Below are 24,652 nucleotides of genomic sequence, written 5' to 3'. Positions count from 1 at the left end.
GGAAAACCCGCGGGTACACAAAGTTACACCGGTTACACTACCTGCGCTCCAACCGACTGCTACAGTAAGCCGCTACGCTACATGGAAGAGAAAAGCATCCCAGAGATTTAACCCCCAAAACCTTCTGGCTGATTCTTGACAGTCTTCATTCTGTCGTCGTTTACATAGGACTCTTCCAAATTTAGCTTCCAAAGTCCAAGGTGCTTAACTGAATGTATCACCATTCACTGAACAGCTCAATTTCCAAATTTCTTTGCATTTCTTTTAACAGAACAGTCCAGCATGAAAACCAGATCTCTTCCGTCGGTGCTCTCAGATATTTGCAGTCCAGAAAGTGAATAGCATTTGTTTGGAATTCTCATGAAGAAACGCTTTCCTCTTCTGGAATCCAGTTATGTCTCAATGTTTTAAAATGCGTCTCCCTACAGCTACCTGCACTGCCTGAATTAAAAACCACAAAGTTAAGACACTGCCCAATATCACAAGATCTGTTTTGTGGGGAGCACAACAATGAGCTCGCGACAGGCATCATGCAAACTTTCTACGTACGTTTAAGTGCCGTTTAAAAAGGCATGAGATCGGTTCATCTCAATACTCTCTGTGACATGAGAAGCGAGCCACCTTCACAGATCTGGTGATACGGCTGGGTTTCCAATCTCTATGATCCTGCTCTGTTCTGGGTCGTAACCCTTCAGAACAATGTCTACTACAGTAAGGCAACTTTTTAAAATTAAAGAATTTAAATTAGAGAAGGTGGAAAGCTAGAATGGTTCAAACCCCCGCTGGTAAGTTTTTCATTTAACAGTACCTGGCTCCAAGGATGGCTCTTCAATTTCCTGCAACAAAAAACATAAATAAGATTGTGCCAGACGAATGAAACCTACAGCTTCTTTACACCAAAAACTGTAACTAAAAAGGGAATTTCTAAAACACGTACTAGGAAACTCACAGACACGACAGGTGGAGAACCTAGTCACATTCAGGACAGAGCCCACACACCTCGGTGCACCTGGCCCGCCTCCGCCCAAGCCCCGCCCCACCCCCTCCGCCTGGGCTACTCTCGAGGGGCCCAGGACCTGGTGGCTGCTCCTGTTCGTGCTGCCTCGTTTCCCCAGCTCCTGGCAACGTTCTCACTTTCCGTGGCAATGACCGTATCACGTGCCCGTCTGTCCCCCTAGACTGAACTCTTAAAAGCCAAGAGAGCAGTGTTTTTGTCTACTTGGAGCATGTAACAGAGTGCCTGACATTTACCAGTCACGGTTTTCACTGAATGTAGTCTAACTTCTGAAAATTTGAACGAGTGAGGGAATGAATAGAGGCAGCACAGGCGGTTCGACCCCTGTTCTCACTCCTGGTCCTACCACATCTGCACCTGGTTACCTGAGCACTCTCGAGGATAACACACTCCTCCTCCCTTCTCTCTTCCACTAGCATTCTCCCTGGGCCACTTCTAATTCCTAAACATTCCTGAAACCCTTCCCAGGAGGCCCTGGCTGGCAATCCAGACCACTGCTGTTCCTTGCCTCCCAACGGCACCCGGTTTTACTGTCCCTACGCTGTCTATCTGCCACCATGGTGAGCACAAGGTTCTCCTGTGGCCTAGAGCCTTCAGCAATGGCCCCTCATATCAACTCTATGCTGACAGGCCCATCTACACCCCTCCTGATCCCCAGCTGAGTCCCACACATCCCCCAGCACTTAGCTCAGGGGCCATCTCCTCCCAGAAAGGTTTCTCCTAAAGGCTTCAGAGGCCGCCCCACTACAGAAGAGACTCTCTCTCACTACGCGGTCCTCAGCGCCCACAGCCCCTCTGCATGATGACCTTAGCCTGGAATTCCAGCCACTACTGATGAGCGCTGACTAGGTTCCAGGCACAAATGTAAACCCTTTACATACACACAGTAATCATCAGCCCTAATGGGTTGGTACTATTAGTACCGTCCTGGCACAGAGTGGCTGACAAACTGCTTCAGGACACACAGCAGAGCCACGTTCTGCACGATGGCTGCGTGAGCGCGAGTCTATATGAGCCCAGGTCTCTCCCCAGCACTGCTGGTTTGTACTTCACACAGGGAGGAATGGCCCTGTGAGGATGGCGACATTCATCTCTGCACGCACGCCTGACACACCACAGGTACGAACACATGCCTAGGAGAGGGGGCGGGTGGTTTGCACCTTCGTGGGCACTGGCCTGCCATTCTGAGAGCCCCGGGAAACTGTTCACTTTCTTCATACGTTCATTCTGTATATCTTGTTTCTCAGGCAACATACCCCATTCTGGGATTTAACCCCGCAACTAAAGCCAAAGATCATATTAGGCAGAAGAATTCTCTCCATAACTTTCTGCAGAGAGAAACAAAATCTATCCCTATCTGTGTCTGTAAGGGTTTATGTATTTTCCACTTTAACACAGGAGACTTGGACCTAGAAAGACTCAAGAAAGTGACAAGACCCAGCTCCCCTTTTCCCTTCGGAGCCAAGAATGGGTGGTGTCACTCTGCAGCTGGAGAGAGACATTAGCCCTAAAGGTGGGCTGGGTTTTCTTGAGGTCTGCAGCTTCCTTGAAGCTGGGATTCTGACTTCCCCGTAACTATCCTTGCCCCTGCCTGGCGGAAGCAAATGCAGACTGCATCTGAAAGAGGGTTCTAATTAAGCAGTACAAGTGAATAAAATATGACAGCAAAATACCCCCAGAACCAAAATCAGCAAAACATAATCAGCAAAACCAGCAAAAATCAGCAAAAGCTGACTGTATTTTCCAATGAAAATCACACAGCTACCCAGGTTAAGTTTATTCCAATGGTTTATGTATCTAGGTAGGCTGGCAGAAAAATTAAAAAGGAAACTCAAGACCCACATTTATGTAAATCCTACCTGAAAGTTAGTCCACATCTCACTTGTTCTCATCTAAGATTTAATATTTACACAGATGATACAGTCAAGACGACAAAGTCATCAAAAGAAATCTGTGCATTTTCTATGAGACAAATTCCCAAAGGCAGAACCAGACCCCGCCCCCCCCAAGATTTCACCTTCCCCAGCTGTGATGTCAGTGTTCTGGCCACCCCACCCTCCGAATCCTCATCTGGGCCCCATTATTAGTATCTCCTGGAGGGGGAGTGTCCCTCAACCCCCGCCACCATCTCCCCTTACAAGTCTTTCTGCAGAGAATGCCCCCCAGAACAGATCAGACAGGCAGCCTTTCCCCCAGCAATCAAATCAACAAGAACTTCCCCAAACAGGCCCTCCTCTCAGCTGCAGATAAGCCACAGTGCTTGTAGGGGAAGTCAAGATGCTAAGTCCTTTGTGATAGGCCTGTTGTGTCTGGGGAAAGTGGAAAGCAAAGTGTCTGAAGATGCCAAGAGGGCAAACAAACCTTGCAATGACTTTTACTTGGGAATGCCATACAATTTCTGAAGGCGTTTGCAGAAATGGGAGGCTAACCTGATTCTAAAATTCCTGAGACATACAATTTACCTGTAATATAGTGAAGTCAGATGATGAAGTATCTAAATTGTTTAAGGTTTCTTTGTCCTCTATCTGTAAAATAAACAAAAATACAGTTTGCAAAGTCAATATTAGATAACACAACAGTACATCTGTAAGATGAAAAGAAAGAGCGATAAAAATCACTTATGACAAAATTCTAAACACAACGCAGGAATCAAAACAGCATTAGAGATGGACTTTACCTCAATTTAAAGAAACGGTACCTGCAAATAGACTGGGAAGCCCACTATGGTACCACTGAGGGTTTTAAGGTACAACCAAAGAAAGAAAAACAGAGTTTACGTTGAGCAGAAAAAAAATATAAAATGAGATAGCACAGGACTCTCCCAAGTCGACGGGAACACCAGGTTTGGGGGCTGCTCTCCTGTGAACAACAACCAGAAGCAGACTATAGAATGGATTCTTGGATCTCTAGGGCCACCACCACTTCTCCAAGCCCGAATGCTACTGCTACTGCTACTGAACCCAGTGCCCCAGGATGACTCTGGCCCAGACTGAGATGGCATATCTGAGTACTGGCCTCCTAAATTTCCTAGAGTGCAGGGACAGGAACACAGGACTGCCAAGGCAGGGGGCCCACGGAGGCCCCTCTGTTGGGGAAAAATGACTGGTATGTTGACCTCCTATTCCAAGAGGTGAGCTCTGCCCAAAAAGGTGGGGGTTCCCCAAACACATAAGGGAGGTTCGTAATATTACTTTGTGAGAACCAAAATAATTTGAACTGCTTGCTGTAAAACCCCAAGGCTGCTGTATTTTAGGGAGGGGGATCATTTTGCAAATATTTTACCAACAACACGTATGGCTATTACGAGTACCTGAGTAGGAAACCACCCATGTGCCACTCCTTCCTTGCCCTGATACGACTGTCTCCAGACCATGAGCGCTCACAAGAGCGCAGCACACGTGTGTTCAAGACCCCCTCTCCTTTCTCTGTCCACACGAGTGGCAGCACATTCTGTTCCCTGCCCTATTTTCACTTCCCTCTTGAGGACTGTTTAGTTCGTATGAACCTACTTAGTTCATTTACACGGTTATGTAACAGTAATAACTGTACTACTGGAAGGAGGAATATAATCATACAGTAACAACAACACCGCTATGGTGTCACTATATACCAGGCACAGTTCTAAAGCAAGGTCAGCAAACTTTTCCTATCAAGGGGCAGACAGCAAGTATTTAAGATTTGGCAGGCCAGATGGTCTCTGTCGTGACTACTGTTTGGGAAATTGGCTGCCACGGATGACTGCCACAAATGGGTATGGGTACGTTCCAACCACTCACTGGCCAGTCTGAGGACTCTGGATCTAAGCTACTAATAAATGTTCATCTACTCAATCCTCCCAAAACCTATTATTTTTACAAGTGAGGTCCAGAGAGATTAAGTAATTTGCCCGAGGTCACACAGCAAATCAAGTGTCAGACCTCTACTGAATGGGCTTACTTCTTAACTTACCCTACTTCCATTAATATAATTTAACCATCACTGGCAGACATGTAGGATATTTCCAGGCTTTAATGAGTAAAGGTATGAATTTTCTAATCAGAGGAGGAAAAAACAGCCGTTAGCAAGAGCAGCTAATAAAGAAGGGTATGCCCTTCCTATAACTGCGTGAAGCGTTTCAGGTACTTTCTAGGAAACCAGCGAATGAAACTTACACCAAAGTAAAATTATACACCCTATTTGTATCAAAATGGGAGCCACTTCTCAAAATAAAACTCCCCATTCAAAGATGATAGTCCGCTAATTCTCAGGATACTCAGAATCACTTCCAGGAGGAAATGCGAAAATATTCTAAGGCATGGCAGAAGCGGATCCACTAGCAGAGAACAGGGCTTCCTTCCCCTGGGGTGCATGGGACAGTCACCGCAAGAGATTGGAGCCATGAAGAAAACAAGGTACCTCCCAGCAACCAACACATAAGGATTTCTACTGAGATGCCCAAGAGCTTCTAATTTTCACAGCCTTTTCAGTCCACCCGACACGCACGCTTCCTCACGGAAAGTAATCTAATAAATTATTTGCACCAAGTCCACACAATGTAGGAGTTAAGCACACAGACTCTGGAATTAGCCTGGTCTTAATTCTTATTCTCTTCTGAGCTATGTGCTGCCTGGACTGTATCCTTTACCTCTTTACTCCCTGATTTCCTCAAGTGGAAAATCGGCAAAATATCATCTACATACGTCCTATTCTTGTTAAAAGTATTAAAGGACAGCTACCTAATGCCTGGCAAACAGAACTCAATAAATACTACCTTTATAACTGTAGTATAATTAGATTTGTTTCTAAAATGAAAAAAACGAATGCTTTGGAGACCACGCCAAAGCTTACTTTATGAAAGACTGACTAGGAGGAAGGCACAGATTGGTTCTTTATCAGGAAAAGGTCAACTTTCAACCTCTTTCACTACTTTCAAGGCATGCGAACCATGCCACCACAGACCAAGCTCCTCTAACAGGAAGGTCTCTGACAGCGCCCCGAAATGCTTCATGACGACACAGCCCTGGCCAGTTCACCTCAGTGAGCTGAGACCCCTCTCAACAAAGTGTTTTCGGAATGGTCTGGATTCTACGCACGAACAGATTAAGCACCGTCGCACGGAACCAGCACCGCGAGAGCTCAATTCCAAACATACGCCTGATCGCCTCTCACGACATGCACGGCGCATCCTAGAGACACTGCCGAGTTACCTACAGCGTGTTCTGGAAGCTGCTCAGGAAGCTCTTTCATTTCTCCCTCGACCAGCTCTCTGCTCTCGGACAGGGACTCTGGGAGGTTATCCGCATCGTCGTCTTCGACACAGTCGGCTACGCTCCCGTTATCGATTTCTGCCTCATCCAATACACTGATATCCATCATGTCGATGTCCTGCAAGTTCTCCAAACTAGTTTCAACGTCCTCCTGCAACAAGACAGAACCCAACCGCCACGTGACTGCCAGGTCCGTCCACCAAGCCGATTCACTGACGAGGCTGCACGTACCTGTCCGTCCCCAGAGTTCTCCTCCAGCCCGTTGTCCTCCACGCCCTCTTCTTCTGGTTTACGCCCTGAAGAGAGAACAGTTTACACAACCAGATCAATGACCTGTATCTTCCAGAAGCAGTAACTTTTACAGGCCCTAAGCATCATGGAAGCAGACACCAAAACCTGTAGTACTTCCCAATTTCGGAACGGTAATCCTGGAAGCGTAAGCCCGCTCGCAGCCCAAGCACGGGAGGTTCTGTTCTCATCAAGTGGTGGGGAGCGAGTCTAAGGAGCTGGAAATGAGAGCTTAGGGTCAAGGTAGATCAGACCTGTTTGAAGGCCTGGCCTTCATGTTGAGTAGATTTGCTTGTGGGGAAAAAAAAGTATTTCATACAGTGTATTGTTTTTTAGTTAAGAAACATGGGGCATATTTTCCAACAGAAACGGATACAAAACAAAATATAAATAAACTAAGAAAAGCCACTCATAATTTTACCACCTAGAGTTAGCCCCCATGTTATCCTGACACACAAAGACATCCTCCTCTATTTACGTATATACATGCACTACACTTACAAAAATGACACTGTTCCATCATTCTGTGACCTTCCCAACTACTATGTTATGAATCTACTTCCATGTTTTTCGCGGCATTATACAGAGAGTGCTGTTGATCTCATTATTACATATGCATGGAAACTCAAGAAAATGCTTATAAAGATGAACATCCTGGCAATTCTTTTTGTACATAAGCAATTACCATTTTAGAGCATATTTCTAGAAATGGCATTCCTAAGACAAAGGGTATGTATATTTTTAAGGCTTTTAGTAAAAACAAAGAACCCGCATACTATCAAGATGCCCCAGAGGAAGGCTGCTCCAATTCGTAAAGTTCCATCAACGACGAATCGAAGCCCTGATTTTTCGGAATCTCTTTTAAAACCAGCTCGGGGCACATGGGTGGCTCAGTGGGTTAAGCCTCTGCTCAGGTCATGATCTCAGGATCCTGGGATCAAGTCCCGCATCGGGCTCCCTGCTCAGCAGGGAGCCTGCTTCCCCCTCACCCTCTGCTGCTCCCCCGACTTGTGCTCTCTCTCCTTCTCTCTCTGTCAAATAATAAATTCTTTAAAATAAATAAATAAATAAATAAATAAATAAAACCAGCTCTTGGGGCGCCTGGGTGGCTCAGTGGGTTAAAGCCTCTGCCTTCGGCTCAGGTCATGATCCCAGGGTCCTGGGATCGAGCCCCGCATTGGGTTCTCTGCTCAGCAGGGAGCCTGCTTCCTCCTCTCTCTCTGCCTGCCTCTCTGACTACTTGTGATCTCGGTCTGTCAAATAAATAAACAAAATCTTAAAAAAAAAAAAAAAAAAGCAGCTCTTATTATTTCTTACCCCTGCCAATGTTCTAGACAAAAAAGGAAAACTTTTATACCTGAATATATCCTTAGGTTGAGGTTTTTTTTTTTGTTCAGGAGGCTGGACTCCTTTTCTGGCTCACATTTCAATTTTTAGACAAATTTGACTCGACTACTTTGAAAAATGAGGAAATCATTTCCCCTTAACTTCCGTCACTCAACCTTTTAGTATTTCTTATGAATAGATTTATTTTAGGACACTCACAATCTGTTCTGAAGATGACAGTTCACCGTGGGCAGGCACATGGGCACACTCCTCTAAATAGCTTTTATGTGGCCATTTGCCTTTATTTTTTTGTATAAATTATAAGGATGAATAAAAAAAGAAATAGGAAAATGTAAAAGATAATAGAAATGCCAGGGCTGAAGAGAAAATGGAGATCACTAGCCATGATAATACTGAAAGATTAGGGGAAAAGTGGAGTTTTGGGTCTAAGAACAGGCTTGCTACAATTAAACTTACTCTCTGCACCATGAGGAATAAAATCCCATGTATGACATACGAGACTGGGTCTCCAAAGCAGAGTGTTGCGCGGTCAGGTGATGTGCTCTGGAGCAACTGCTCTTTATCAAGGGCAGTACTCAACTTCTTTTGTGACTTAGTCACAAAACGAAAAAACTCCCTTCCCTCAACACCTTTTCCCCAACATGAGCATCAATTTCTTAAGGGCATTAAGGGTTTTTTGAGGAATGTAAAGGAAACAGACACTACCTTGCTTATACTCAAGAATTAAGCTTTTAAGTGTGTGAAATGTGTAATATTCAGGGCAAAAAAAGGTGGGGGGTAAAAACCCAATCATTTATACCATAATTGAGATATTTTAAAGTTTATAAATAAATAAATAACCCTCTCATGGATAAGAGCTTCCTTATTACATGTGTTACCTCAGTTTTCTATATTCTTTTTTTTAAGAGTTTATTTAGTTATTTGACACAGAGAGTGAGCACAAGCAAGGACAGGGGCACGGGGGGAGCAGGCTCTCTGCTGTGCAGGGACTTAGACTAGGGGCTTGATCTGGGATCCTGACCTGAGCCAAAGGCAGATGCCCGACCGACTGAGCCACCCAGGCACCCTGATTTTTCCATATTTTAATTTCATTCAGGAATATCTTTCAGGAAATCTGAAAGGTTTGTCAGGAATACATTATTTAAAAACATAGATCATGGGGTGCCTGGGTGGCCCAGTCGTTGAGCGTCTGCCTTCCGCTCAGGTCATGATCCCAGAGTTCTGGGATCGAGCCCCGCATCGGGCTCCCTGCTCGACGGGAAGCCTGCTTCTCTCTTCCCCATTTCCCCTGCTTGTATTCCCTCTCTCGCTGTGTCTCTCTCTCTGAAATAAATAAAAATCCTTAAAAAATTAAAAAATAATAATAATAAATAAATAAAAAAAAACATAGATCATGACACTAACAGCAGAATTCAATACATTATGTGAAAACAGCCTTAGTGGCTGGCTGGGAATACCACTGCCATTTTGCAGTATCTATGAGAAAACATGCCTCGAGCTTTTTAAAAAATGTCTGGAACTCAACCCAATGATCTTTATGTAAAGATATCGGGAAGTTGCACCAGCAGCATTTCCACAGACTTATATTTAATAAAGCTGAAGTCATTCTAAAATATGTATATTGGTTTTTATCCAGTTCTATCCTAGTTACTGGAAAAATCTAAGTAGGTCACCACAAATTTGCAATCCTCTCTCTCTCCCTTTCACAAGAGAGGCAGCAGGATTCCCACAAGCAAAATCAGTTTTCCACTTTGACAACCACCTTTGCCCCAGAGAGTTGCACAGATATACTGCAGCCCAAACCCCCTGGGGTGGGGTGGGGGAGCTCTCTCAAGTAAGAAAGGACTGCAAGGGAATGTGTGTTCTTAAGAACATTTAGTCTTGGGGCACCTGGGTGGCTCAGTCATTAAGCACCTGCCTTCAGCTCAGGTCATGATCCCAGCATCCTGGGATGGAGCCCCCATCGGGCTCCCTGTTTCTCCCACTCCAGTTCCCCTGTGCCGTGTTCCCTCTCTTGCTACCTCTATCAAATAAATATATAAAGTCTTTAAAAAACAAAAACGGGGCGCCTGGGTGGCTCAGTGGGTTAAAGCCTCTGCCTTTGGCTCAGGTCGTGATCCCAGGGTCCTGGGATCAAGCCCCACATTGGGCTCTCTGCTCGCTGGGGAGCCTGCTTCCTCCTTTCTCTGCCTGCCTCTCCATCTACTTGTGATCTGTCAAATAAATAAAATCTTTAAACAAACAAACAAATAAACAAACAAAAACACTTAATCTTGAGTACATACAGAAGAAAGCATAACCCTGGCTGGAAAGCTGATCAAGAAGCACTATTTGAGAAAAGGCACCCTACTTTCTAGAAAGAAGAAAAAATGTGCTTAAGCCAATGCAGAACTGATGAGAATGGAAACCAGAGCTCTCTGGAACAAAGCCGAGTGCTGGCTTCAGCACCAAGGGAAAAGGTGCCCCTCAGATCCTTCCTCCGGAGTAAGCGTCATCCTCATTCGCAGCCTCCAAACTAGAAGGCACAGCTCTACCCACCCTGCTCTGGCTTCCCTAACCTGGCCCCAGCCTCCCTGCCTGGGATCCCAGCTCCTCTTGCCCTGCAGAGCTTCTGCCTCAGGGATCATGTCCGAACTCACCGGTGGGACTGCCTCCCCCAAATTCTGCCTCCCCCGACTTCTTGCCGGTATCCCCCACAGCACCCCGAGTGGGCAGGTCATTACTTTTAAAACATATTTGATCATAAATACACTGACGTACCTATATTCTCATTTTACCGTGAGTTTTACTTCAATGGAAGAGTCGTGCTCCGAAGTACCTTCCCGCATAGCATGCGGACCCTCCTGCGTGTTTCACATCACGCAGCGCGCGTTCTTCCGTTTGTGGCCCCCGTGCAAAGAGGCTTCAATTCAGCACGTGCAACAGCTGCCCACCTCTCACCCCCTTGCCAGCATGGGACATTGCGAGCAGTGTAGTTTTTACGAGTGTGAGAGACAAAATGATAATTCTGCTTTTATGTGCCTTCCTTCAGTCCCTCCCGAGAGAACGTTTGTGTCCACAGGCCATGTTTTTTTCTCTGATCTGTGAACTGCTTATTCACAGTCTCTACTTCACCGACCGGACTGCATGTTTGCCTTACTGATGTGTAAGGATACTCGACGTTTCCTGGATATTTGTATTCCTCAACGCTGCTTCTAAGTCTGTTGCACCCGGATTATTTATAATGTCTTTTGTGGAGAGAATTAAACCTTTCATGCAGCTGAGTTTATTTGCCTTTTTGTTTTACTTTTAGTGTCCTTTTAGGTCTCCCTCACCACGGCGACTATAAAAGTACTATCCTAGCCAGAATGTCTATTTTCCACAGAAGGAGAAGAACAGGTCCTTCCCCACCATCAGACAGAGCCAACTGCTCCAGCATCATCTACTGAAAAACCCTTAGAGCCACCTTTTATTTATTTATTTGAGAGACAGAGATCACAAGTAGGCAGAGAGGCAGACTGAGAGAGAAGGGGAAGCAGGCTCCCCACTGAGCAGAGCGCCTGATGCTGGGCTTGGTCTGAGGACCCGGATATCATGACCTGAGCCGAAGGCAGAAGCTTAACCCACTGAGCCACCCAGGCGTCCCTAGAGCCACCTTTAAAAATATATATATATTTCAGGGGCACCTGGGTGGCTCAGTCGTTAAGCGTCTGCCTTCAGCTCAGGTCACGATCCCAGGGTTCTGAGATCGAGTCCCGCATCAGGCTCCCTGCTCAGTGGGAAGCCTGCTTCTCCCTCTCCCACTCCCGCTTACTTCTGTTCCCTCTCTTGCTGTCAAATAAATAAAAAATCTTAAAAACCATATATATATTTTAAGTAGACTCCATACCCAATGTGGGGCTTGAACCTGTGACCCTGAGATGAAGAGCTGCTCGTGTTAAAGACTGAGCCAGCCCAGCGACCCCAATGCCACCTTTAAGACGAACAAATCTTCAAACTTCCCACTCTTTTGATAACCTACTAGTAAAATGAGAGCAACTCTATGTCACTGATTATTCAGAATATCAGTTGTTATGCACTTTCTTTTAAGATGAGCTTGGGGCTGATCAACAACTTTCTAGCAAGATCATCACACCTAGGAAAACCTCAAAATTAGTCATGTCACAGGTCTTAAATATTTCCTTTTACTTTTATTTTGCCATTTAAGAACACTAAACATGTTTTTTTAATATCCATCCTGCTTCAGTCTCAAGTATGACTGCCACCTCCAAAATCCAAGAGAATCAACTAAACAATTTTAACTAGCTAGCAAGCTCAGTTGGTACACGGCTCATATTAGCCAGAGCTTTATTTTTTCACGTTTCTGAAGCTGTCACTGGCTAATTCGATTGCTTCACCAGGATTTAATTTCATGAGGCTTATTCAGTCCAACAGACCTTACACACCCGGCACTGGCCTACAAGGTACCACTCTCCACAAAAAAGGACAGGGGAGCCTAGAAGAAACGGCTGATTGCCAAGGTGCAGCAGGAAGTACAAGAGACTGGAATGCCCTGTTCTGCCAGAACGTAAGGAGGTGCTCAAACACGGACAGGGATACGTCAAAAGGACACACAAGTCAGCCTGAAGGGCTCTCCCTGGAATAAGAAGAACATTAAAATAATCATCACAAAGGTTTAAGACTCTCTAAGTACACACTGATAAATAGGGAAAAAGGGCGAGTCACCCCTTACAGCAGAAACCAACTAAGGAATGTAGATAGGATAATAAATTTAGAAAATCACCAACGGATAACAATCAGTGGGTGATAAAACTAGTGGAGGATGAACAAGATATTTAGAGAAGACTTACAGTTTCTCCCCCAGAGATAAAATTACAAAGGGTAAGAGAGTAACTTTCCAGTGGAGAAACCTGACCAGCAGCACTTTCAGGCAGTTACTCAACGGGACAGCATGTGCCTTGCGAGGATATGCCGAGGAACAGAGCACAGAGGGAGAGCAATGTTTGTGGTACTGCTGACAAAAGTGTTTCATTTGGACCTAATGAGAGGAGAACAAAATGAATGAATGAACAAATAAATAAACCCCAATTCAGAAACCAGCCGTCTGTACGCTTCAAAACCGGCAAGACAGGAACACAACGGAAGTCTCAGAAACTGCCCCAGGACACGTGACAACTGCCCGCAATGCATGACCGTGGATTAGTCTTCCTTTTGAGCAATAAAGAACCTAACATCTGAAGAAGATCTCAGCTTAGGCAACTGTATCTAACGATTTTATCTAACAATATTAACGAGGGCTCCGTAATGCTCCTGCTGCCAGGCGGTCCGGAAGTCTGTGGGCCAGAGGGCTCCGTGCTGGCCATTTACTCTCACAGAGTTCAGAAATGAAACAAAACATACATAAGGAGGTGGTGGGAGGATAAAGAAATTTAGGAACATGCTAACATCTGGGGAGGCGGGATGAAGGACACGTGAAAAATTTTTGATTCTGGCATCTTTTCCTTATGATTAACCTGTGTGAGAACAGACACACGGCACGGATCGCTAAGAGCTAAAAAACAAACGGATCAACTTTACTTTGCCAGTGACGTCTGCTTTTCTGATAATTACTTTAAAAAAGATTATGCTGAACAGATTCCTGGTATGGAACTACTCTGGGGAAGCGCCGAGACTGCCTGACACATACTCTGGGACTGTGAGGACAACAATGCAGATTTCAAAGCATTTTCGTCTGTTCCCCAAGCGGGTCAGAAGAACGAACTTATTTCCATTAAACTCTGCCTGAAATGCAGCAAGAGCGCAGAGAACAAGGCGGAAGAGCACGCACTCACCCCACCAAATACCAAAACGGGCCGTGATGCTCAGGAACAGGACAAACGACGCCAAACCCAAGAACGAGACAAGAGTTGATACTGAATGGTCCCATTTTACGTGAAGTTCTAGAACAGGCAAAACTAATTCATCATGAAAGTCATCACAACAAACTTTTTTTGGAGTGGGGTGAGGTGTTGGGGGCTTCAGGGAGTGTGACCGGGAAAGGGCACAAAGAAACAGACAGAAATGTTCTGGACTTTGATCCCTACCTACCTCACAGCACGTGCAAAAGTAAATTCCAAACGAATTAAACATCCGAATTAAAAAACAAAACCATAAATATTACTCTACAACGTAGAATACGTTTTATAATTTTAAAGCAAAGAAGGGCCTTTCTTTTCTTTCTTTTTTTTTTGCTTTTAAAAATAACTAAAAAAAAAAAAAAAAGATTTTTATCTATTTAGAGAAAGCGAGTGTGCAAATGTGCAGGAGCAGAGGGGGAGGGAGAGAATCTCAGCAAACTCTGCACTCAGCCTGCCGCGGAGCTCCAGCCCCCGTCCACCTACTTGCAGATGACGACCCAAGATGAAGTCAACAGTAGGATGTTTAACTGACTGAGCCACCCGGGCACCCCAAGGAGGGCCTTTTAAAACACAACATAAAATCTAGAAACCAGGGGTGCCTGGGTGGCTCGGTCGTTAAGCGGCTGCCTTCGGCTCTGGTCATGATCCCAGGGTCCTGGCACAGAGCCCTGCATCAGGCTCCCTGCTCCGCGGGAAGCCTGCTTCTCCCTCTCCCACTCCCCCTGCTGGTGTTCCCTCTCTCCCTGTGTCTCTTTCTGTTAAATAAACAAATAAAATCTTTGAAAAATATCTAGAAACCATATAGAATACGTTGACAGTGCAGCCTGTATTAAAGATTAAAACTCAAAGGACCAAAACATCACGCACAAGTCAGGTCAAAAGACAAACTAGGAAAAACAGCTGCGACATTTTAGAGAGCAAGCCCTCAAAAATCAGTTAAGACAAACTCAGCAGAAAAGTATGCAAAGGGCATTAAAGGCAGTTCAGAAAGTTCAGATGGCCAATTACCAGAAGCAGTTTAACCTGTAACGAGATGTAAATTAACACTTTACCTGTTAAAATGCAGATAAACATAGTAGTTTTCTCCTTAACCATAGATTTAACAAGATAATCCTCAATGTTCATTAAGACTTTCAATAGGCGGCCCTCTCCCCGGTGCTGGTGGAGATACCAGCCAGCACAGCTTGTTGGAAGAGCTACTTATCAGTAGCTATTTCAAAATGCACATATCCTTGACCCCATAATTCTACTTCTAATTAAGTTATCAAAAAAATAGGGCACCTGGGTGGCTCAGTCAGTTGACCATCTGCCTTGGATTCTGATCCAAGGGTCCTGGGGATCAAGTCCTGCATCGGGCAGGCTCACCACTGCTCAGCTAGGAGTCTGCTTCTCCTTTTGCCTCTGCCCCTCACCCCTGCTTGTGCTTTCTCGCTCATCCCCTCTCAAATAAAATATTTTTTAAAAAAATCAAAAAATATGTTTCTTTACACAGAGACATTTCTGGTTCATGGCAGCACTGAAAACTGGAAATGCCAAGTCAAAAATGGAAAAAAAATCTCAACAGTTTAATAACAAAGGAGACTGATGAGCTAAACTGTGGTACACTGATTGGAAAAGTTACAATTAAACTGTTTAAAAAAGAGTAAAATCTTTTTATACTTTAAGGTACTATGGAAATATGTCCTTAATGTGGAAAGTAAAAGCAGCAATCTAAAAAATATTTTGTAAACTAAGATCTATTTTCTTAAGAAAAATACATGTGCATGGTTGTATACACATCTTTACATATTTACTTTTCCGAAGATTTTATTGACTTATTTTAGAGAGCGAAGACACACACACACACAAAAAACACGGGCATACGCACAAGCAGGGAGAGCGGCAGAGGGAGAGGGAGAAGCAGGCTCCCTGCTGAACAAGGAGCCCAAAGATGTGGGACTGGATGCCAGTACCCTGGGATCATGACCTAAGCCAAAGTGAGATGCTTCACCAACTGACCACCCAGGCGCCCCTCTATATACTGACTTTTAAAAGACTGCATACACACAGAAAAGTCTGGGAAAGAATGGCCAACCTTCTAATAATGGGTTACCACCGCCTTACTGGGAAAAAGGAGCTGCTTCTACATTTTACTTAATGCTTATCTATACTTAAAAAAACAAAACATAACAAAAAACACTTAAAACAAGTATTTTAAGATTTTATTTATTTGCCAGACACAAATCACAAGTAGACAGAGAGGCAGGCAGAGAGAGAGGAGGAAGCAGGTTCCCTGCAGAGCAGGGAGGTCGATGCAGGGCTTGATCCCAGGACCTTGGGACCATGATCTGAGCCGAAGGCAGAGGCTTTAACCCACTGAGCCACCTAGGCACCCCACAAGTATTTATTTCATCAAAAAGAAAGTAAAACACAAAAGGAGCCCACCAAGAGGCTCTATTTTCTACCAGTATGACTGTCTTTCTGGGATTGTCCAGTACTCTTACCCTGGCAAAGACATTTACTTGGGCAAAGCCAAAAATTCACAATGTACTAGGGACCACAGAAGTGACTTCATTCCAAAGTGAGGTTGCCTGACTGCTGTTGTCCAAGAGCTTATATGACACAGTGTGGCTGACCCTGGTCCCTGCCCCTTAGACATTTCAAACCCAATTCTTCACCACTGGCCAGGTAATAGGAGTATTTCATTTTGTTGTGGGGTCCACGCAACAAAGCCACCAATTACCAAAAGAACTTTTAGAACAGTTCAAATGTCCAGTTTTAACTGATTCTTTCTTAAAACGGTAGCTGAATGTTACTGAATGAAATTACAAGTAAATACTAAAGAAGACTGACAAGAAAGAGCCCCTGCTCCCAACAATCTCATTAACATGGGGCAGAGTGACATTAGCATTAAAGCAAGATCTAAGCAGGGGCACCCGGGTGGCTCAGTCGGTCAAGGATCTGCCTTTGGCTCTGGTCACGATCCAGGTCCTAGGACTGAGTCCCACACTGGGCTCCTTGCTTGGCGGGGAACCTGCTTCTCCCTCTGCCTGCCAACCCTCCTGCCTGTGCACTTCCTGGCAAATGCTGACAAATAAATAAAATCTTAAAAAAAAAAAAACAACAACAAAAGAGCAAGGCCTAAAGGCCTAAGGAACTGACCAGGGTCATGACTGTGCAGAGGGTGAAGGTGGGAGGAGCTGCTACTGGTGGGATCACAGGTGTCTGCTGATGAACAAAGACTTGACTGCGGACACATGGGGAGAGGGGTAAGCAGAGAACGCAAGCCTAGGCAAAAGAGGATCAAGAAAGGGAAGCACATCTTCAGCGCCTGACTAAAGCCCAGGATGCAGCAGAGGAAGGCCGAAGGGGAGAAGAGGGAAATGGGAGATTTCGGTCAGATGGTAAAGGTCACTACTGCCATGTAGATTGGAGCACTTATGCACTAGGCAATTTTAAAAACCAAAGTCGGTGAAACTGACGATGCTCTTTCGGCCAGGTGGTATTTAAAAGAGAAATAACATTCCTCAGTCAGAGAAATAGGAGACCCAAGCAACCCTAAGTACTCTCTATGTAAAGAAGGTTAAAAGTCTGGGTAAACAAGGGCTGCTGAGCGCCTGATGAACCAATATGCAAACATCCCTCAGAATTCCCAAGTACCAGAAAAAGAAAATACACTGGAGAGATCTTGAAGGGAACGCAAAGCTTCTTCCCAGGCCCTTTGAATTCACAGGGTAGTTCAAAGACCCAAACACGGCCAAGTAAACAGGCTCATTAGCAAAGGAAATAATTGTGAAGGAAGTTCTCAACATTAGCCGTGCTTATAAAATCCTCCATACCTTTGCTGGATCTCTTTGACGTCTTCTTGTTTCCTTCGGAGGTAATTTCAATTTCGTCAGGATTACCCCCCTCATCTTCAATTGCCTAGAGGGGAGGTTAAAAAAAGGTTTACCAAAAAAGGCAGCACACAGACTTGACTTTCACAGAAACTTCAGGTTGCTGATCTGGAAAGGGCCTCCCTCTACCCATTTGCTGTCTTGCTCTCCCTTGGACAATGGCTCTGGAGTCCACTTATTTCTTGGTATTAACATCGCCACCATCTAGATCATCCTATTCCTGGACCCAAGGGAGCTCAGAAAGGAAAAAGCACACTCTTTTCCTGAGGCTTTACCCAGCAATGTGTTCTGACCCTCTGTGATTCCCTCTCCATGCCATGCCTACACTTGGCACTGTCTGGACGATACTTAAACTCACTCGGCTGAGATCATACTGTGTGTGGCATGAGGCTGGACATGACCCGCACTACCTCATCAGATCATACACATCTAAGACTGACTCCAAAGGTCTTGCTCTTAAACAGTAGGGGACTTGCCTGAAAGGGTAAAGAATTAAAACCATCTCTTGGTAAGCCCCACCTCCCACCCAAGAGCTCATCACTCCCTTGAACAGCCCACACCCACACTTGGCACAGTGCGGAGCACCAAGGAGGTGCACAGCAAATGATTACTGAGCGTGTCCTCAGTGATATTCTTGGATACTGGACTTCGATTTTAGGTTTTACCGATAACCCTTTCTCTTCTTATTGCATTATCCTGCGAGTAAGAATTCTGTTTAAACCCACTTCAAATAGAATCTTTTATATGCAGACGGTTTCAGAAATTTCAGATCTTCAGGAGTTTCTCAGCGTGGAAGTCTGAATTTGCAAGAGCTGTGAATTTGTGGGCTTAGACACTCCATATTTGATCTGTACCAGGAACAAAAAAAATCTCTCTTCTCTCCGTAAGCGGGTGAGGAGGAGGAATTGGGAGTTCTACTCTGGAATCAAGGAAAGCACAACCAGAATGTCTGTCCCATTCTTCCTGGCAAAAGAGGATTCTGGAATACCACTAGGAGAACAGAGAAGTGCTCCAGACAGGAGGTACACCATTTTGCCCCCTAGTCAGTCTCCTCCGGGTGCAGTGTTTCCAGGATCATCCCTAGGGACGCTGTGGGCTATGAGTCATCCTTACAGAGCTCGGGAAACTACTCTTTGTGCTCCTTCCACCTTTTCCTCATTTGCCCTTTCTGGAAAAATAACCAAAAAAGGGGGGACACTAACTAGATGGTAGAAGTAAAAAAGAAAAAGTCAATCAGTAATTCTAGACTCACTTGGGTAAAGTAGCAGGTCAACATACAGGCTGCTGATATTTACATGCTATGACCACACCCCTAAGAAAATGAAAACAGAGAGAAGAAATGAAAAATGGCTCCAAGAGAACAGTGATGGAGGCTCCTTGAAGTCACACACCAGTCTCAGCCACCAAATCTGACAGGAAAGCTCAGTGCCATCCTATCCTCTTTGCCGGCTTGCAGACTGGGAGTAAAAAGGATAAAGGTCCCTATTTCGCTTTGCTGACTGGAGGCCCTGGTGGCAACCCTCAACCTTCCAGCAATTTTTCTAGATCATCTTTGTTGATGAACTACCTGCCCCGAGGGGAGCCAAGGGAGTTAGTATCCATAGTAAAACAAACACAAACTCAAGTCGTAAGAGCCCAAGTCGTAAGAGCCCCACTGACTCTGAGCTCATCAACCCACCATTTCCGAGCCCTACCTTCCTCATTCGAAAAACGAGAAACAATCCCTACTCCCGCTTAATGGTAATCAGTAATAATTAATGCCCTGGTCCTGCGACGCCCGGAGCCAGGAGGGTGGAAAGAGTCACAAGTCACACCGTCTGCAGGGGCTGGGGGGTGGCCGAGGCAGAGACTACACACCCAAGTCCCAAGATGAGAATAGGCAAACGGGAGAAGAGCACAGAAGCCAACGAGTACGGGAAAAGGGGAAGCAGAAGGCCCCGAACGTTTAATGAACTGCTCAGGCTTTCGCACCGGCCCCTCAGCACGCTCACGGCAGGGACCACAGTCCTGCTGCCGCACAGAACAAACGGAGGCACAGAGAGGAAAAGTGAATTGTGACAACGATCGCGTCTCCGCTCCAGGCAGCGAGCCAAGCCCGGTTCATCCTAACACGAAAGCTCCTCTTTGCGAGAGCCGAGACGTGCGACGTCGTCCGCGCCACGGAGACCCGGCAGAGGCCCGAGGCCAGACCCCAGAACGGGCGCCCTGCCTGCCTGCCTGCCTCCGGGCGAAGCCCTGCGGCCGTCCTCGCGAACCCCGCCGGGTCTCCCACGTTGCCGCTCGCTACCGCAAACAGCGCTTCCCTTTCCGCGTTACTTCCCCGACCCAGGACTAGCGAGTCCACCAGCCGTTTTGTTTTGGTTTGTTTTAACCTCCGAACTTGTTCCCGGCGCAGTCGCTCGGTAAACTAGCCCCTCTCCTCGAAGGACGTCCACCCTAACGCGCCGGCGAGCCCCGGAACCTCCAGGGGAAGCCCGGCGGCCAGCGCGGGCTCAGGAAATCGGCCGGCCTGTCGCCACGGCCGTGTGACCTTGGCCGAGTCCCCCCACCTGGCCCAGGAAATGAGGGCTTCCGGGTTTCCCGTCTTTTCTGGAGGCTGGAGTGGGCCTCTGAGAGCAAGGCCGCGCGGCGCGGTGACTGGCGCGGAGAACAGGAGCCCTCGGCCTGGGTGCCCCGCCGCCCTCCACCGCAAGGCCGCGGCGCCGTAGCCGGGTTGCGCCCAGGTGTCGCTCTCTCCCCACGGCGGCGCTGAGGTTCGCACCCCGGCCGCGCTGGGGTGGGAGCTCCCTCGTGGGCCCGGGAGAAGCCGGGAGAAGCCTGGAGCGCCAGGCCAGACGCAGGCCCCACACCGGGCCGGGGGCGGACCCCGAGGCCAGGGGACCCCGGTCGCGGCCGGCAGGACCCCCTTCCCACCTCCTGCCCGCCTCCGCAGGGCCCCAGCTCCACCTTTTTGAGCCGCTCCATCAAAACGCTCTTGTTGCCGCTCGAGTCCAGATTCCGTTTCCTCAGCTCCGCCCGCAGATCGATCACCCGCAGGTCGCTGAGCCGCCGCGTCCCGGTCTCCGACGAGGCAGAGCTCAGAGCCGCTGCGCCCACCGCACCCGAATCGCCTAGGCCTGAGAGAGTCTCCGCCATTCCAGGGACCCTGGCTCCACCGCCCACTTCACACAGAACCGGGCCGGTTTTATCTGGGCACCTAGCACAAAATGGCGCCGCCTGCGAGGGAACCGCTCCAGCCGCCCTGGCGCGCCTCGCTTCTGCGCAGGCGCACCCGGCGCGGAGCCGACGCTACCGGTCGCATTTGCACATGCGTGGTGAGAACTAAAAGGGAAGTGCGCAGGAGCATTGCATCTCGCCAGCCTCCCGCCGCGAACGGCCGTGACACATGCGTGCTGCAGTTACGGCGCCTGCGCGTTGTGGTGGGGACCGTGCGGTTGGTCGACGCGCGAGCGCGCGTGCTGTTAAGAAAGCTGGCAAGTGCGGCGCGCATGCGCGGCCGGAAAGCGGGGCGGGAGGAAGCGAGTGCGTTTTCCTCTTAGGCGGCGCCATTTTGTGCTCAGAGCCGCTACAGCCGCCGGCGGTGTGGGAAGAGGGTGGCGGGGCCGTGAGACCTGGGATGGCGGAGACTCTGGCAGGGTCCGGCGAGTCGGGTTCTGGCACAGCCGCTGTCGGATCGGGTGCCTCGGAGGCCGGGACGCGGCGGTTGAGTGACTTGCGGGTGATAGACCTGCGGGCGGAGCTGAAGAAGCGGAATCTGGACACGGGCGGCAACAAGAGCGTCTTGATGGAGCGGCTCAAGAAGGTGAGGCAGCTCGACGTCCCGGGTTGGAGCAGAAGGCCGGGGCACGCCCCCGTGCCGGCCTGTCAGCGCGATTGCCGGACACGGGCCCCTCCTCCATCATTTCGCCTTGTGACCGACCCCGGCCCGAGCCTGCGGGGACCGGGGGGCCCGGCTCTGTGACCTTGGCCGTCACCACCCCTCTCTTACCTTGTTTTTGCTCCTCCTTGCAGCTGGTCGCCTCGAGGGTGCTGAAAGCGCGTCCTTTTAGCCGCCGAGCGGCTGCCTGGACTTCTTCCGGGCTCTGGTCGGAGACTCGGTTCTGTGACCTTGGATAGGTGCCTCCCCCCCCCCCGCGCCTCAGTTTCCTCCCCTGGGGAACGGAGGAACGAAGAGCCTTTGAGATCTTAAAGCGGTGGGGGTTGTGCTTGTTCCCACTCCAGGACTTTCGCTCCTGTCATGCCCTCCCCGCCCCCCTTCCAGGGCTTCTCCTGGTTGGTGCCTTGTAGTGCTCCTCGCTCTACCTGAGTGTCTCCCCGCGTGCTGGCTCAGGTGTTGCTCCATCTGGCCGCGCTCAACCCCGCGTTGAGTATGGAGACATTGCTGACTCTCCCGCCGGAGCAGGCTCTTAGCTCGAGTTTACCATTGAGCGCCTAGTCCTATGCCCGTCTGGAGGAGGGCGCCGAGCAGCACCCGCCCCCCGCCAGATCACCCAGTCTGTCGGGTGGGGTTTCTCCCCAGAGGTCAAACGTGGCTTGTGGAACCCCTCTCAGCCTTACAGATGGTGGACTTAGCGGTGTGTCTCTTTGACAGTTATCGGTATTAAAGTGGAGGTTTGGGCAAGATCTAGTTTAAGGGCCATTTTGGAACTAGACATTGACCTGCACCCTAGAGCCCCAGCTCTCCCATCCCTTTGTCTTTTGTGCTTAGGCCCCGGAGAGAACCGAGTTGTGCTGGGTTCATCCTGTGCCTTTTGGGCTGGCAGCCCAGATAGTAGGACAGGAGTTACTCCTCTTTGCAAAGAAGTGTTTGATTTTGTTTGCTGGGGAGTCGTTACTTAACAAAGAACGGTGTGTGCCCTGCAGCTCTCCACGGTGTTGTAAAGTTTCATCTCTTCTTAATAGGCGGTTAAGGAAGAAGGGCAGGATCCTGATGAAATTGGTGTCGCCTTGGAAGCCACAAGCAAGAGGACAACAAAGAGATATATTAAAGGTACCTGCACATACTTATTGCCGCTGGAAGCCTGAGCGTGTAGAGAACTTACTTACAGATCAAATTTTTTAACACCGTTTCTGACCTTCGGGGCAGGAACATGTCCTTGGCCTTCATTGTTCCCCTCTAACAAATAGGCTTGGTTTTCACTGCCTTACACGTAGCTCTGTCAGGAGTGCTGGAAGGAGTAGAGAGTTGTGCAAGTGTTACGTAAATTAAAATTGAAACGTGTTAGAGACCTCTTGGCTCTTGTCGTTGGGATTCAGAAAGAACCAGCGTAAGGCACACTCTTAAAGCTGCCCCGAGCAACCAAACACACTACGTGGCTTCCTTACTAGAAGTTCAAAAACCAAGATTTCAAACCAAAGAAAACGACACCAGTCTGAGACAGTAGAACTCAGTATCTTTAAGGATCCAAAATAGATTGTTGGAGAATTTGCATCCAGCCTTTTTTTTTTTTTTTTAAACCAGTGAGTTGTGTTTTGTTTTGTTTTGTTTTTAAGATCTTATTTTTAAGTAATCTCTACATCCAGTGTGGGGCTCATATTTACAACCCCAAGATCAAGATTCACGTGTTCTACCCACTGAACCAGCCAGGCGCCCCACACTGAGATTTCTTTTTTTTTCAAATTGAGGTATAGTTCATATACTATAGAATTCACTCATTTACAGCGTACACTTCATTGGTTTTTTTTTTTTTTAAGATTTTATTTATTTATTTGACAGAAATCACAAGTAGGCAGAGAGGGGGCCAAGCAGGCTCCCCACTGAGCAGAGAGCCCGATGTGGGGCTTGATCCCAGGACCTTGGGATCATGACCTGAGCTGAAGGCAGAGGCTTTAACCTACTGAGCCACCCAGGCGCCCCTACTTCATTGCTTTTTAATACATTCACAAAGCTATGTTGCCGTCAACATATTTGCAGTACCCCAAAAAGAAGTCCCCGTGCCTTTTAGCACTTCTTCCCCATTTCCCCCTCCTGTGTGTGGCAGTGTGTCATTGGCAGTGTGTCACTGGCAGTGTGTCACTGATCGTTGTGTTTCATGTAAATAGGGTCACGCTGTATGTGGTCTTCTGTGTCTGTTTATCCTGTTGAGCGTGTTTTTAAGGTTTATTCACTTTGTGACATAGACTCATGCCTCATTTTTTTGTATGGGTAGTTCTAGCTGTTTTTGGAATCATTTAATCCCATAAAACTTTGAAACTTTGTTACCCTCCTTGGCTTTCATCCTCATTTCGTTTTTGCATGGGTGAGGACGATATAATTGGGCACTTCCGTGTGATGGGGATTATTTTCTTGAAAGGGACCAACACAAGAAGTTGTCGCGGCTGGACATGCCCCGTTCATCTGAAGAAGAGTTAAATTTAGGCAGTGGAGGACAGATGCTTAGAAAGGGAAAAGTAACTTGCAGCCTTTCCAGTAATTTTAATCTACTTTTTATGAGTGCTTTCCTAGAAGGACTTTGACGTGACTCATTTGTTAAAGCTTTCTATGTGTTTTGAAAGGTTAAACTTTTTAATTAGGTTGTATAAAGGAGGTATATTTAAGCTGAATTTTAACCCATTGATGTGTTTTTATTGATCTTGTAATGGTCGAGTATAAGCGCTGAGTAGTCAGGCGAGTGGAGGCCGAGAGATGTGTATCTGTCAATCTAAAAGTTCTTGGTGGAAGTGTCCTTTAAAGCTTGGGAGGGCCAAGGCTTCCTAATCAAAGTGTTCTTGGCTCTTAACAGGGATCTTTGCACCATTAGACAAACCAAACCTCAGCCAAGGGCTCGCAGTGCATGTCCGAATGTCTGGGTTACAGTTTAGGTGACGGTAAAACCACTTGGACTTTCATTTTGTCAAAAAAGCTTTGGTAGTACTTATTTTTGTTGGTATAAAGAGATGCCAGTTGCAGGGGAGCTGTAGTGCGCTAAGAAGGGATAAGAAGGGCACTGGTTCCTTCCCCTTCCTTTTTGTCTGAGAAGTCGCCAAAAGCACAGAGCGAAAACAGGTGGCCCTGGCCCTGTTTTG

The 24,652-nt window shown here is 47.3% G+C and overlaps 2 protein-coding genes across 9 annotated transcripts in view; one reads left to right on the top strand and one right to left on the bottom strand.

Moving 5' to 3' along the window:
* The window catches only part of SAFB (scaffold attachment factor B), a 35,902-nt gene extending 14,985 nt beyond the window's left edge, over positions 1–20,917 (bottom strand). The window contains exons 1-7 of one of the 4 annotated variants that reach the window (XM_032883692.1): positions 20,594–20,917; positions 17,591–17,675; positions 6,493–6,557; positions 6,206–6,412; positions 3,478–3,540; positions 2,875–2,907; positions 809–836 (exon numbers count right to left, since the gene is read on the bottom strand). In XM_032883692.1, the coding sequence (XP_032739583.1) occupies positions 809–836; positions 2,875–2,907; positions 3,478–3,540; positions 6,206–6,412; positions 6,493–6,557; positions 17,591–17,675; positions 20,594–20,782 (670 nt within the window). In that variant the 5' untranslated portion in view covers positions 20,783–20,917. The remainder of the gene's footprint in view (positions 1–808; positions 837–2,874; positions 2,908–3,477; positions 3,541–6,205; positions 6,413–6,492; positions 6,558–17,590; positions 17,676–20,593) is intronic. The other 3 variants (XM_032883690.1, XM_032883694.1, XM_032883691.1) reach the window with 3 other exon arrangements.
* Positions 20,918–21,158: 241 nt separating this feature from the next.
* The window catches only part of SAFB2 (scaffold attachment factor B2), a 31,463-nt gene continuing 27,969 nt past the window's right edge, over positions 21,159–24,652 (top strand). For 2 of the 5 annotated variants that reach the window (XM_032883686.1, XM_032883685.1), the window contains exons 1-2: positions 21,159–21,449; positions 22,550–22,637. In XM_032883686.1, coding sequence (XP_032739577.1) covers positions 21,264–21,449; positions 22,550–22,637 — 274 coding nt within the window. In that variant the 5' untranslated portion in view covers positions 21,159–21,263. The remainder of the gene's footprint in view (positions 21,450–22,549; positions 22,638–24,652) is intronic. The other 3 variants (XM_032883688.1, XM_032883687.1, XM_032883689.1) reach the window with 2 other exon arrangements.

The sequence above is a fragment of the Lontra canadensis genome, unplaced genomic scaffold (genome assembly GCF_010015895.1).
Source record: "Lontra canadensis isolate GAN:19392208 unplaced genomic scaffold, GSC_riverotter_1.0 scaffold88, whole genome shotgun sequence".
Lineage (NCBI taxonomy): Eukaryota > Metazoa > Chordata > Mammalia > Carnivora > Mustelidae > Lontra > Lontra canadensis.
Note: the sequence above shows the minus strand (reverse complement) of the source record. Positions and strands in the feature narration are given on the sequence as shown.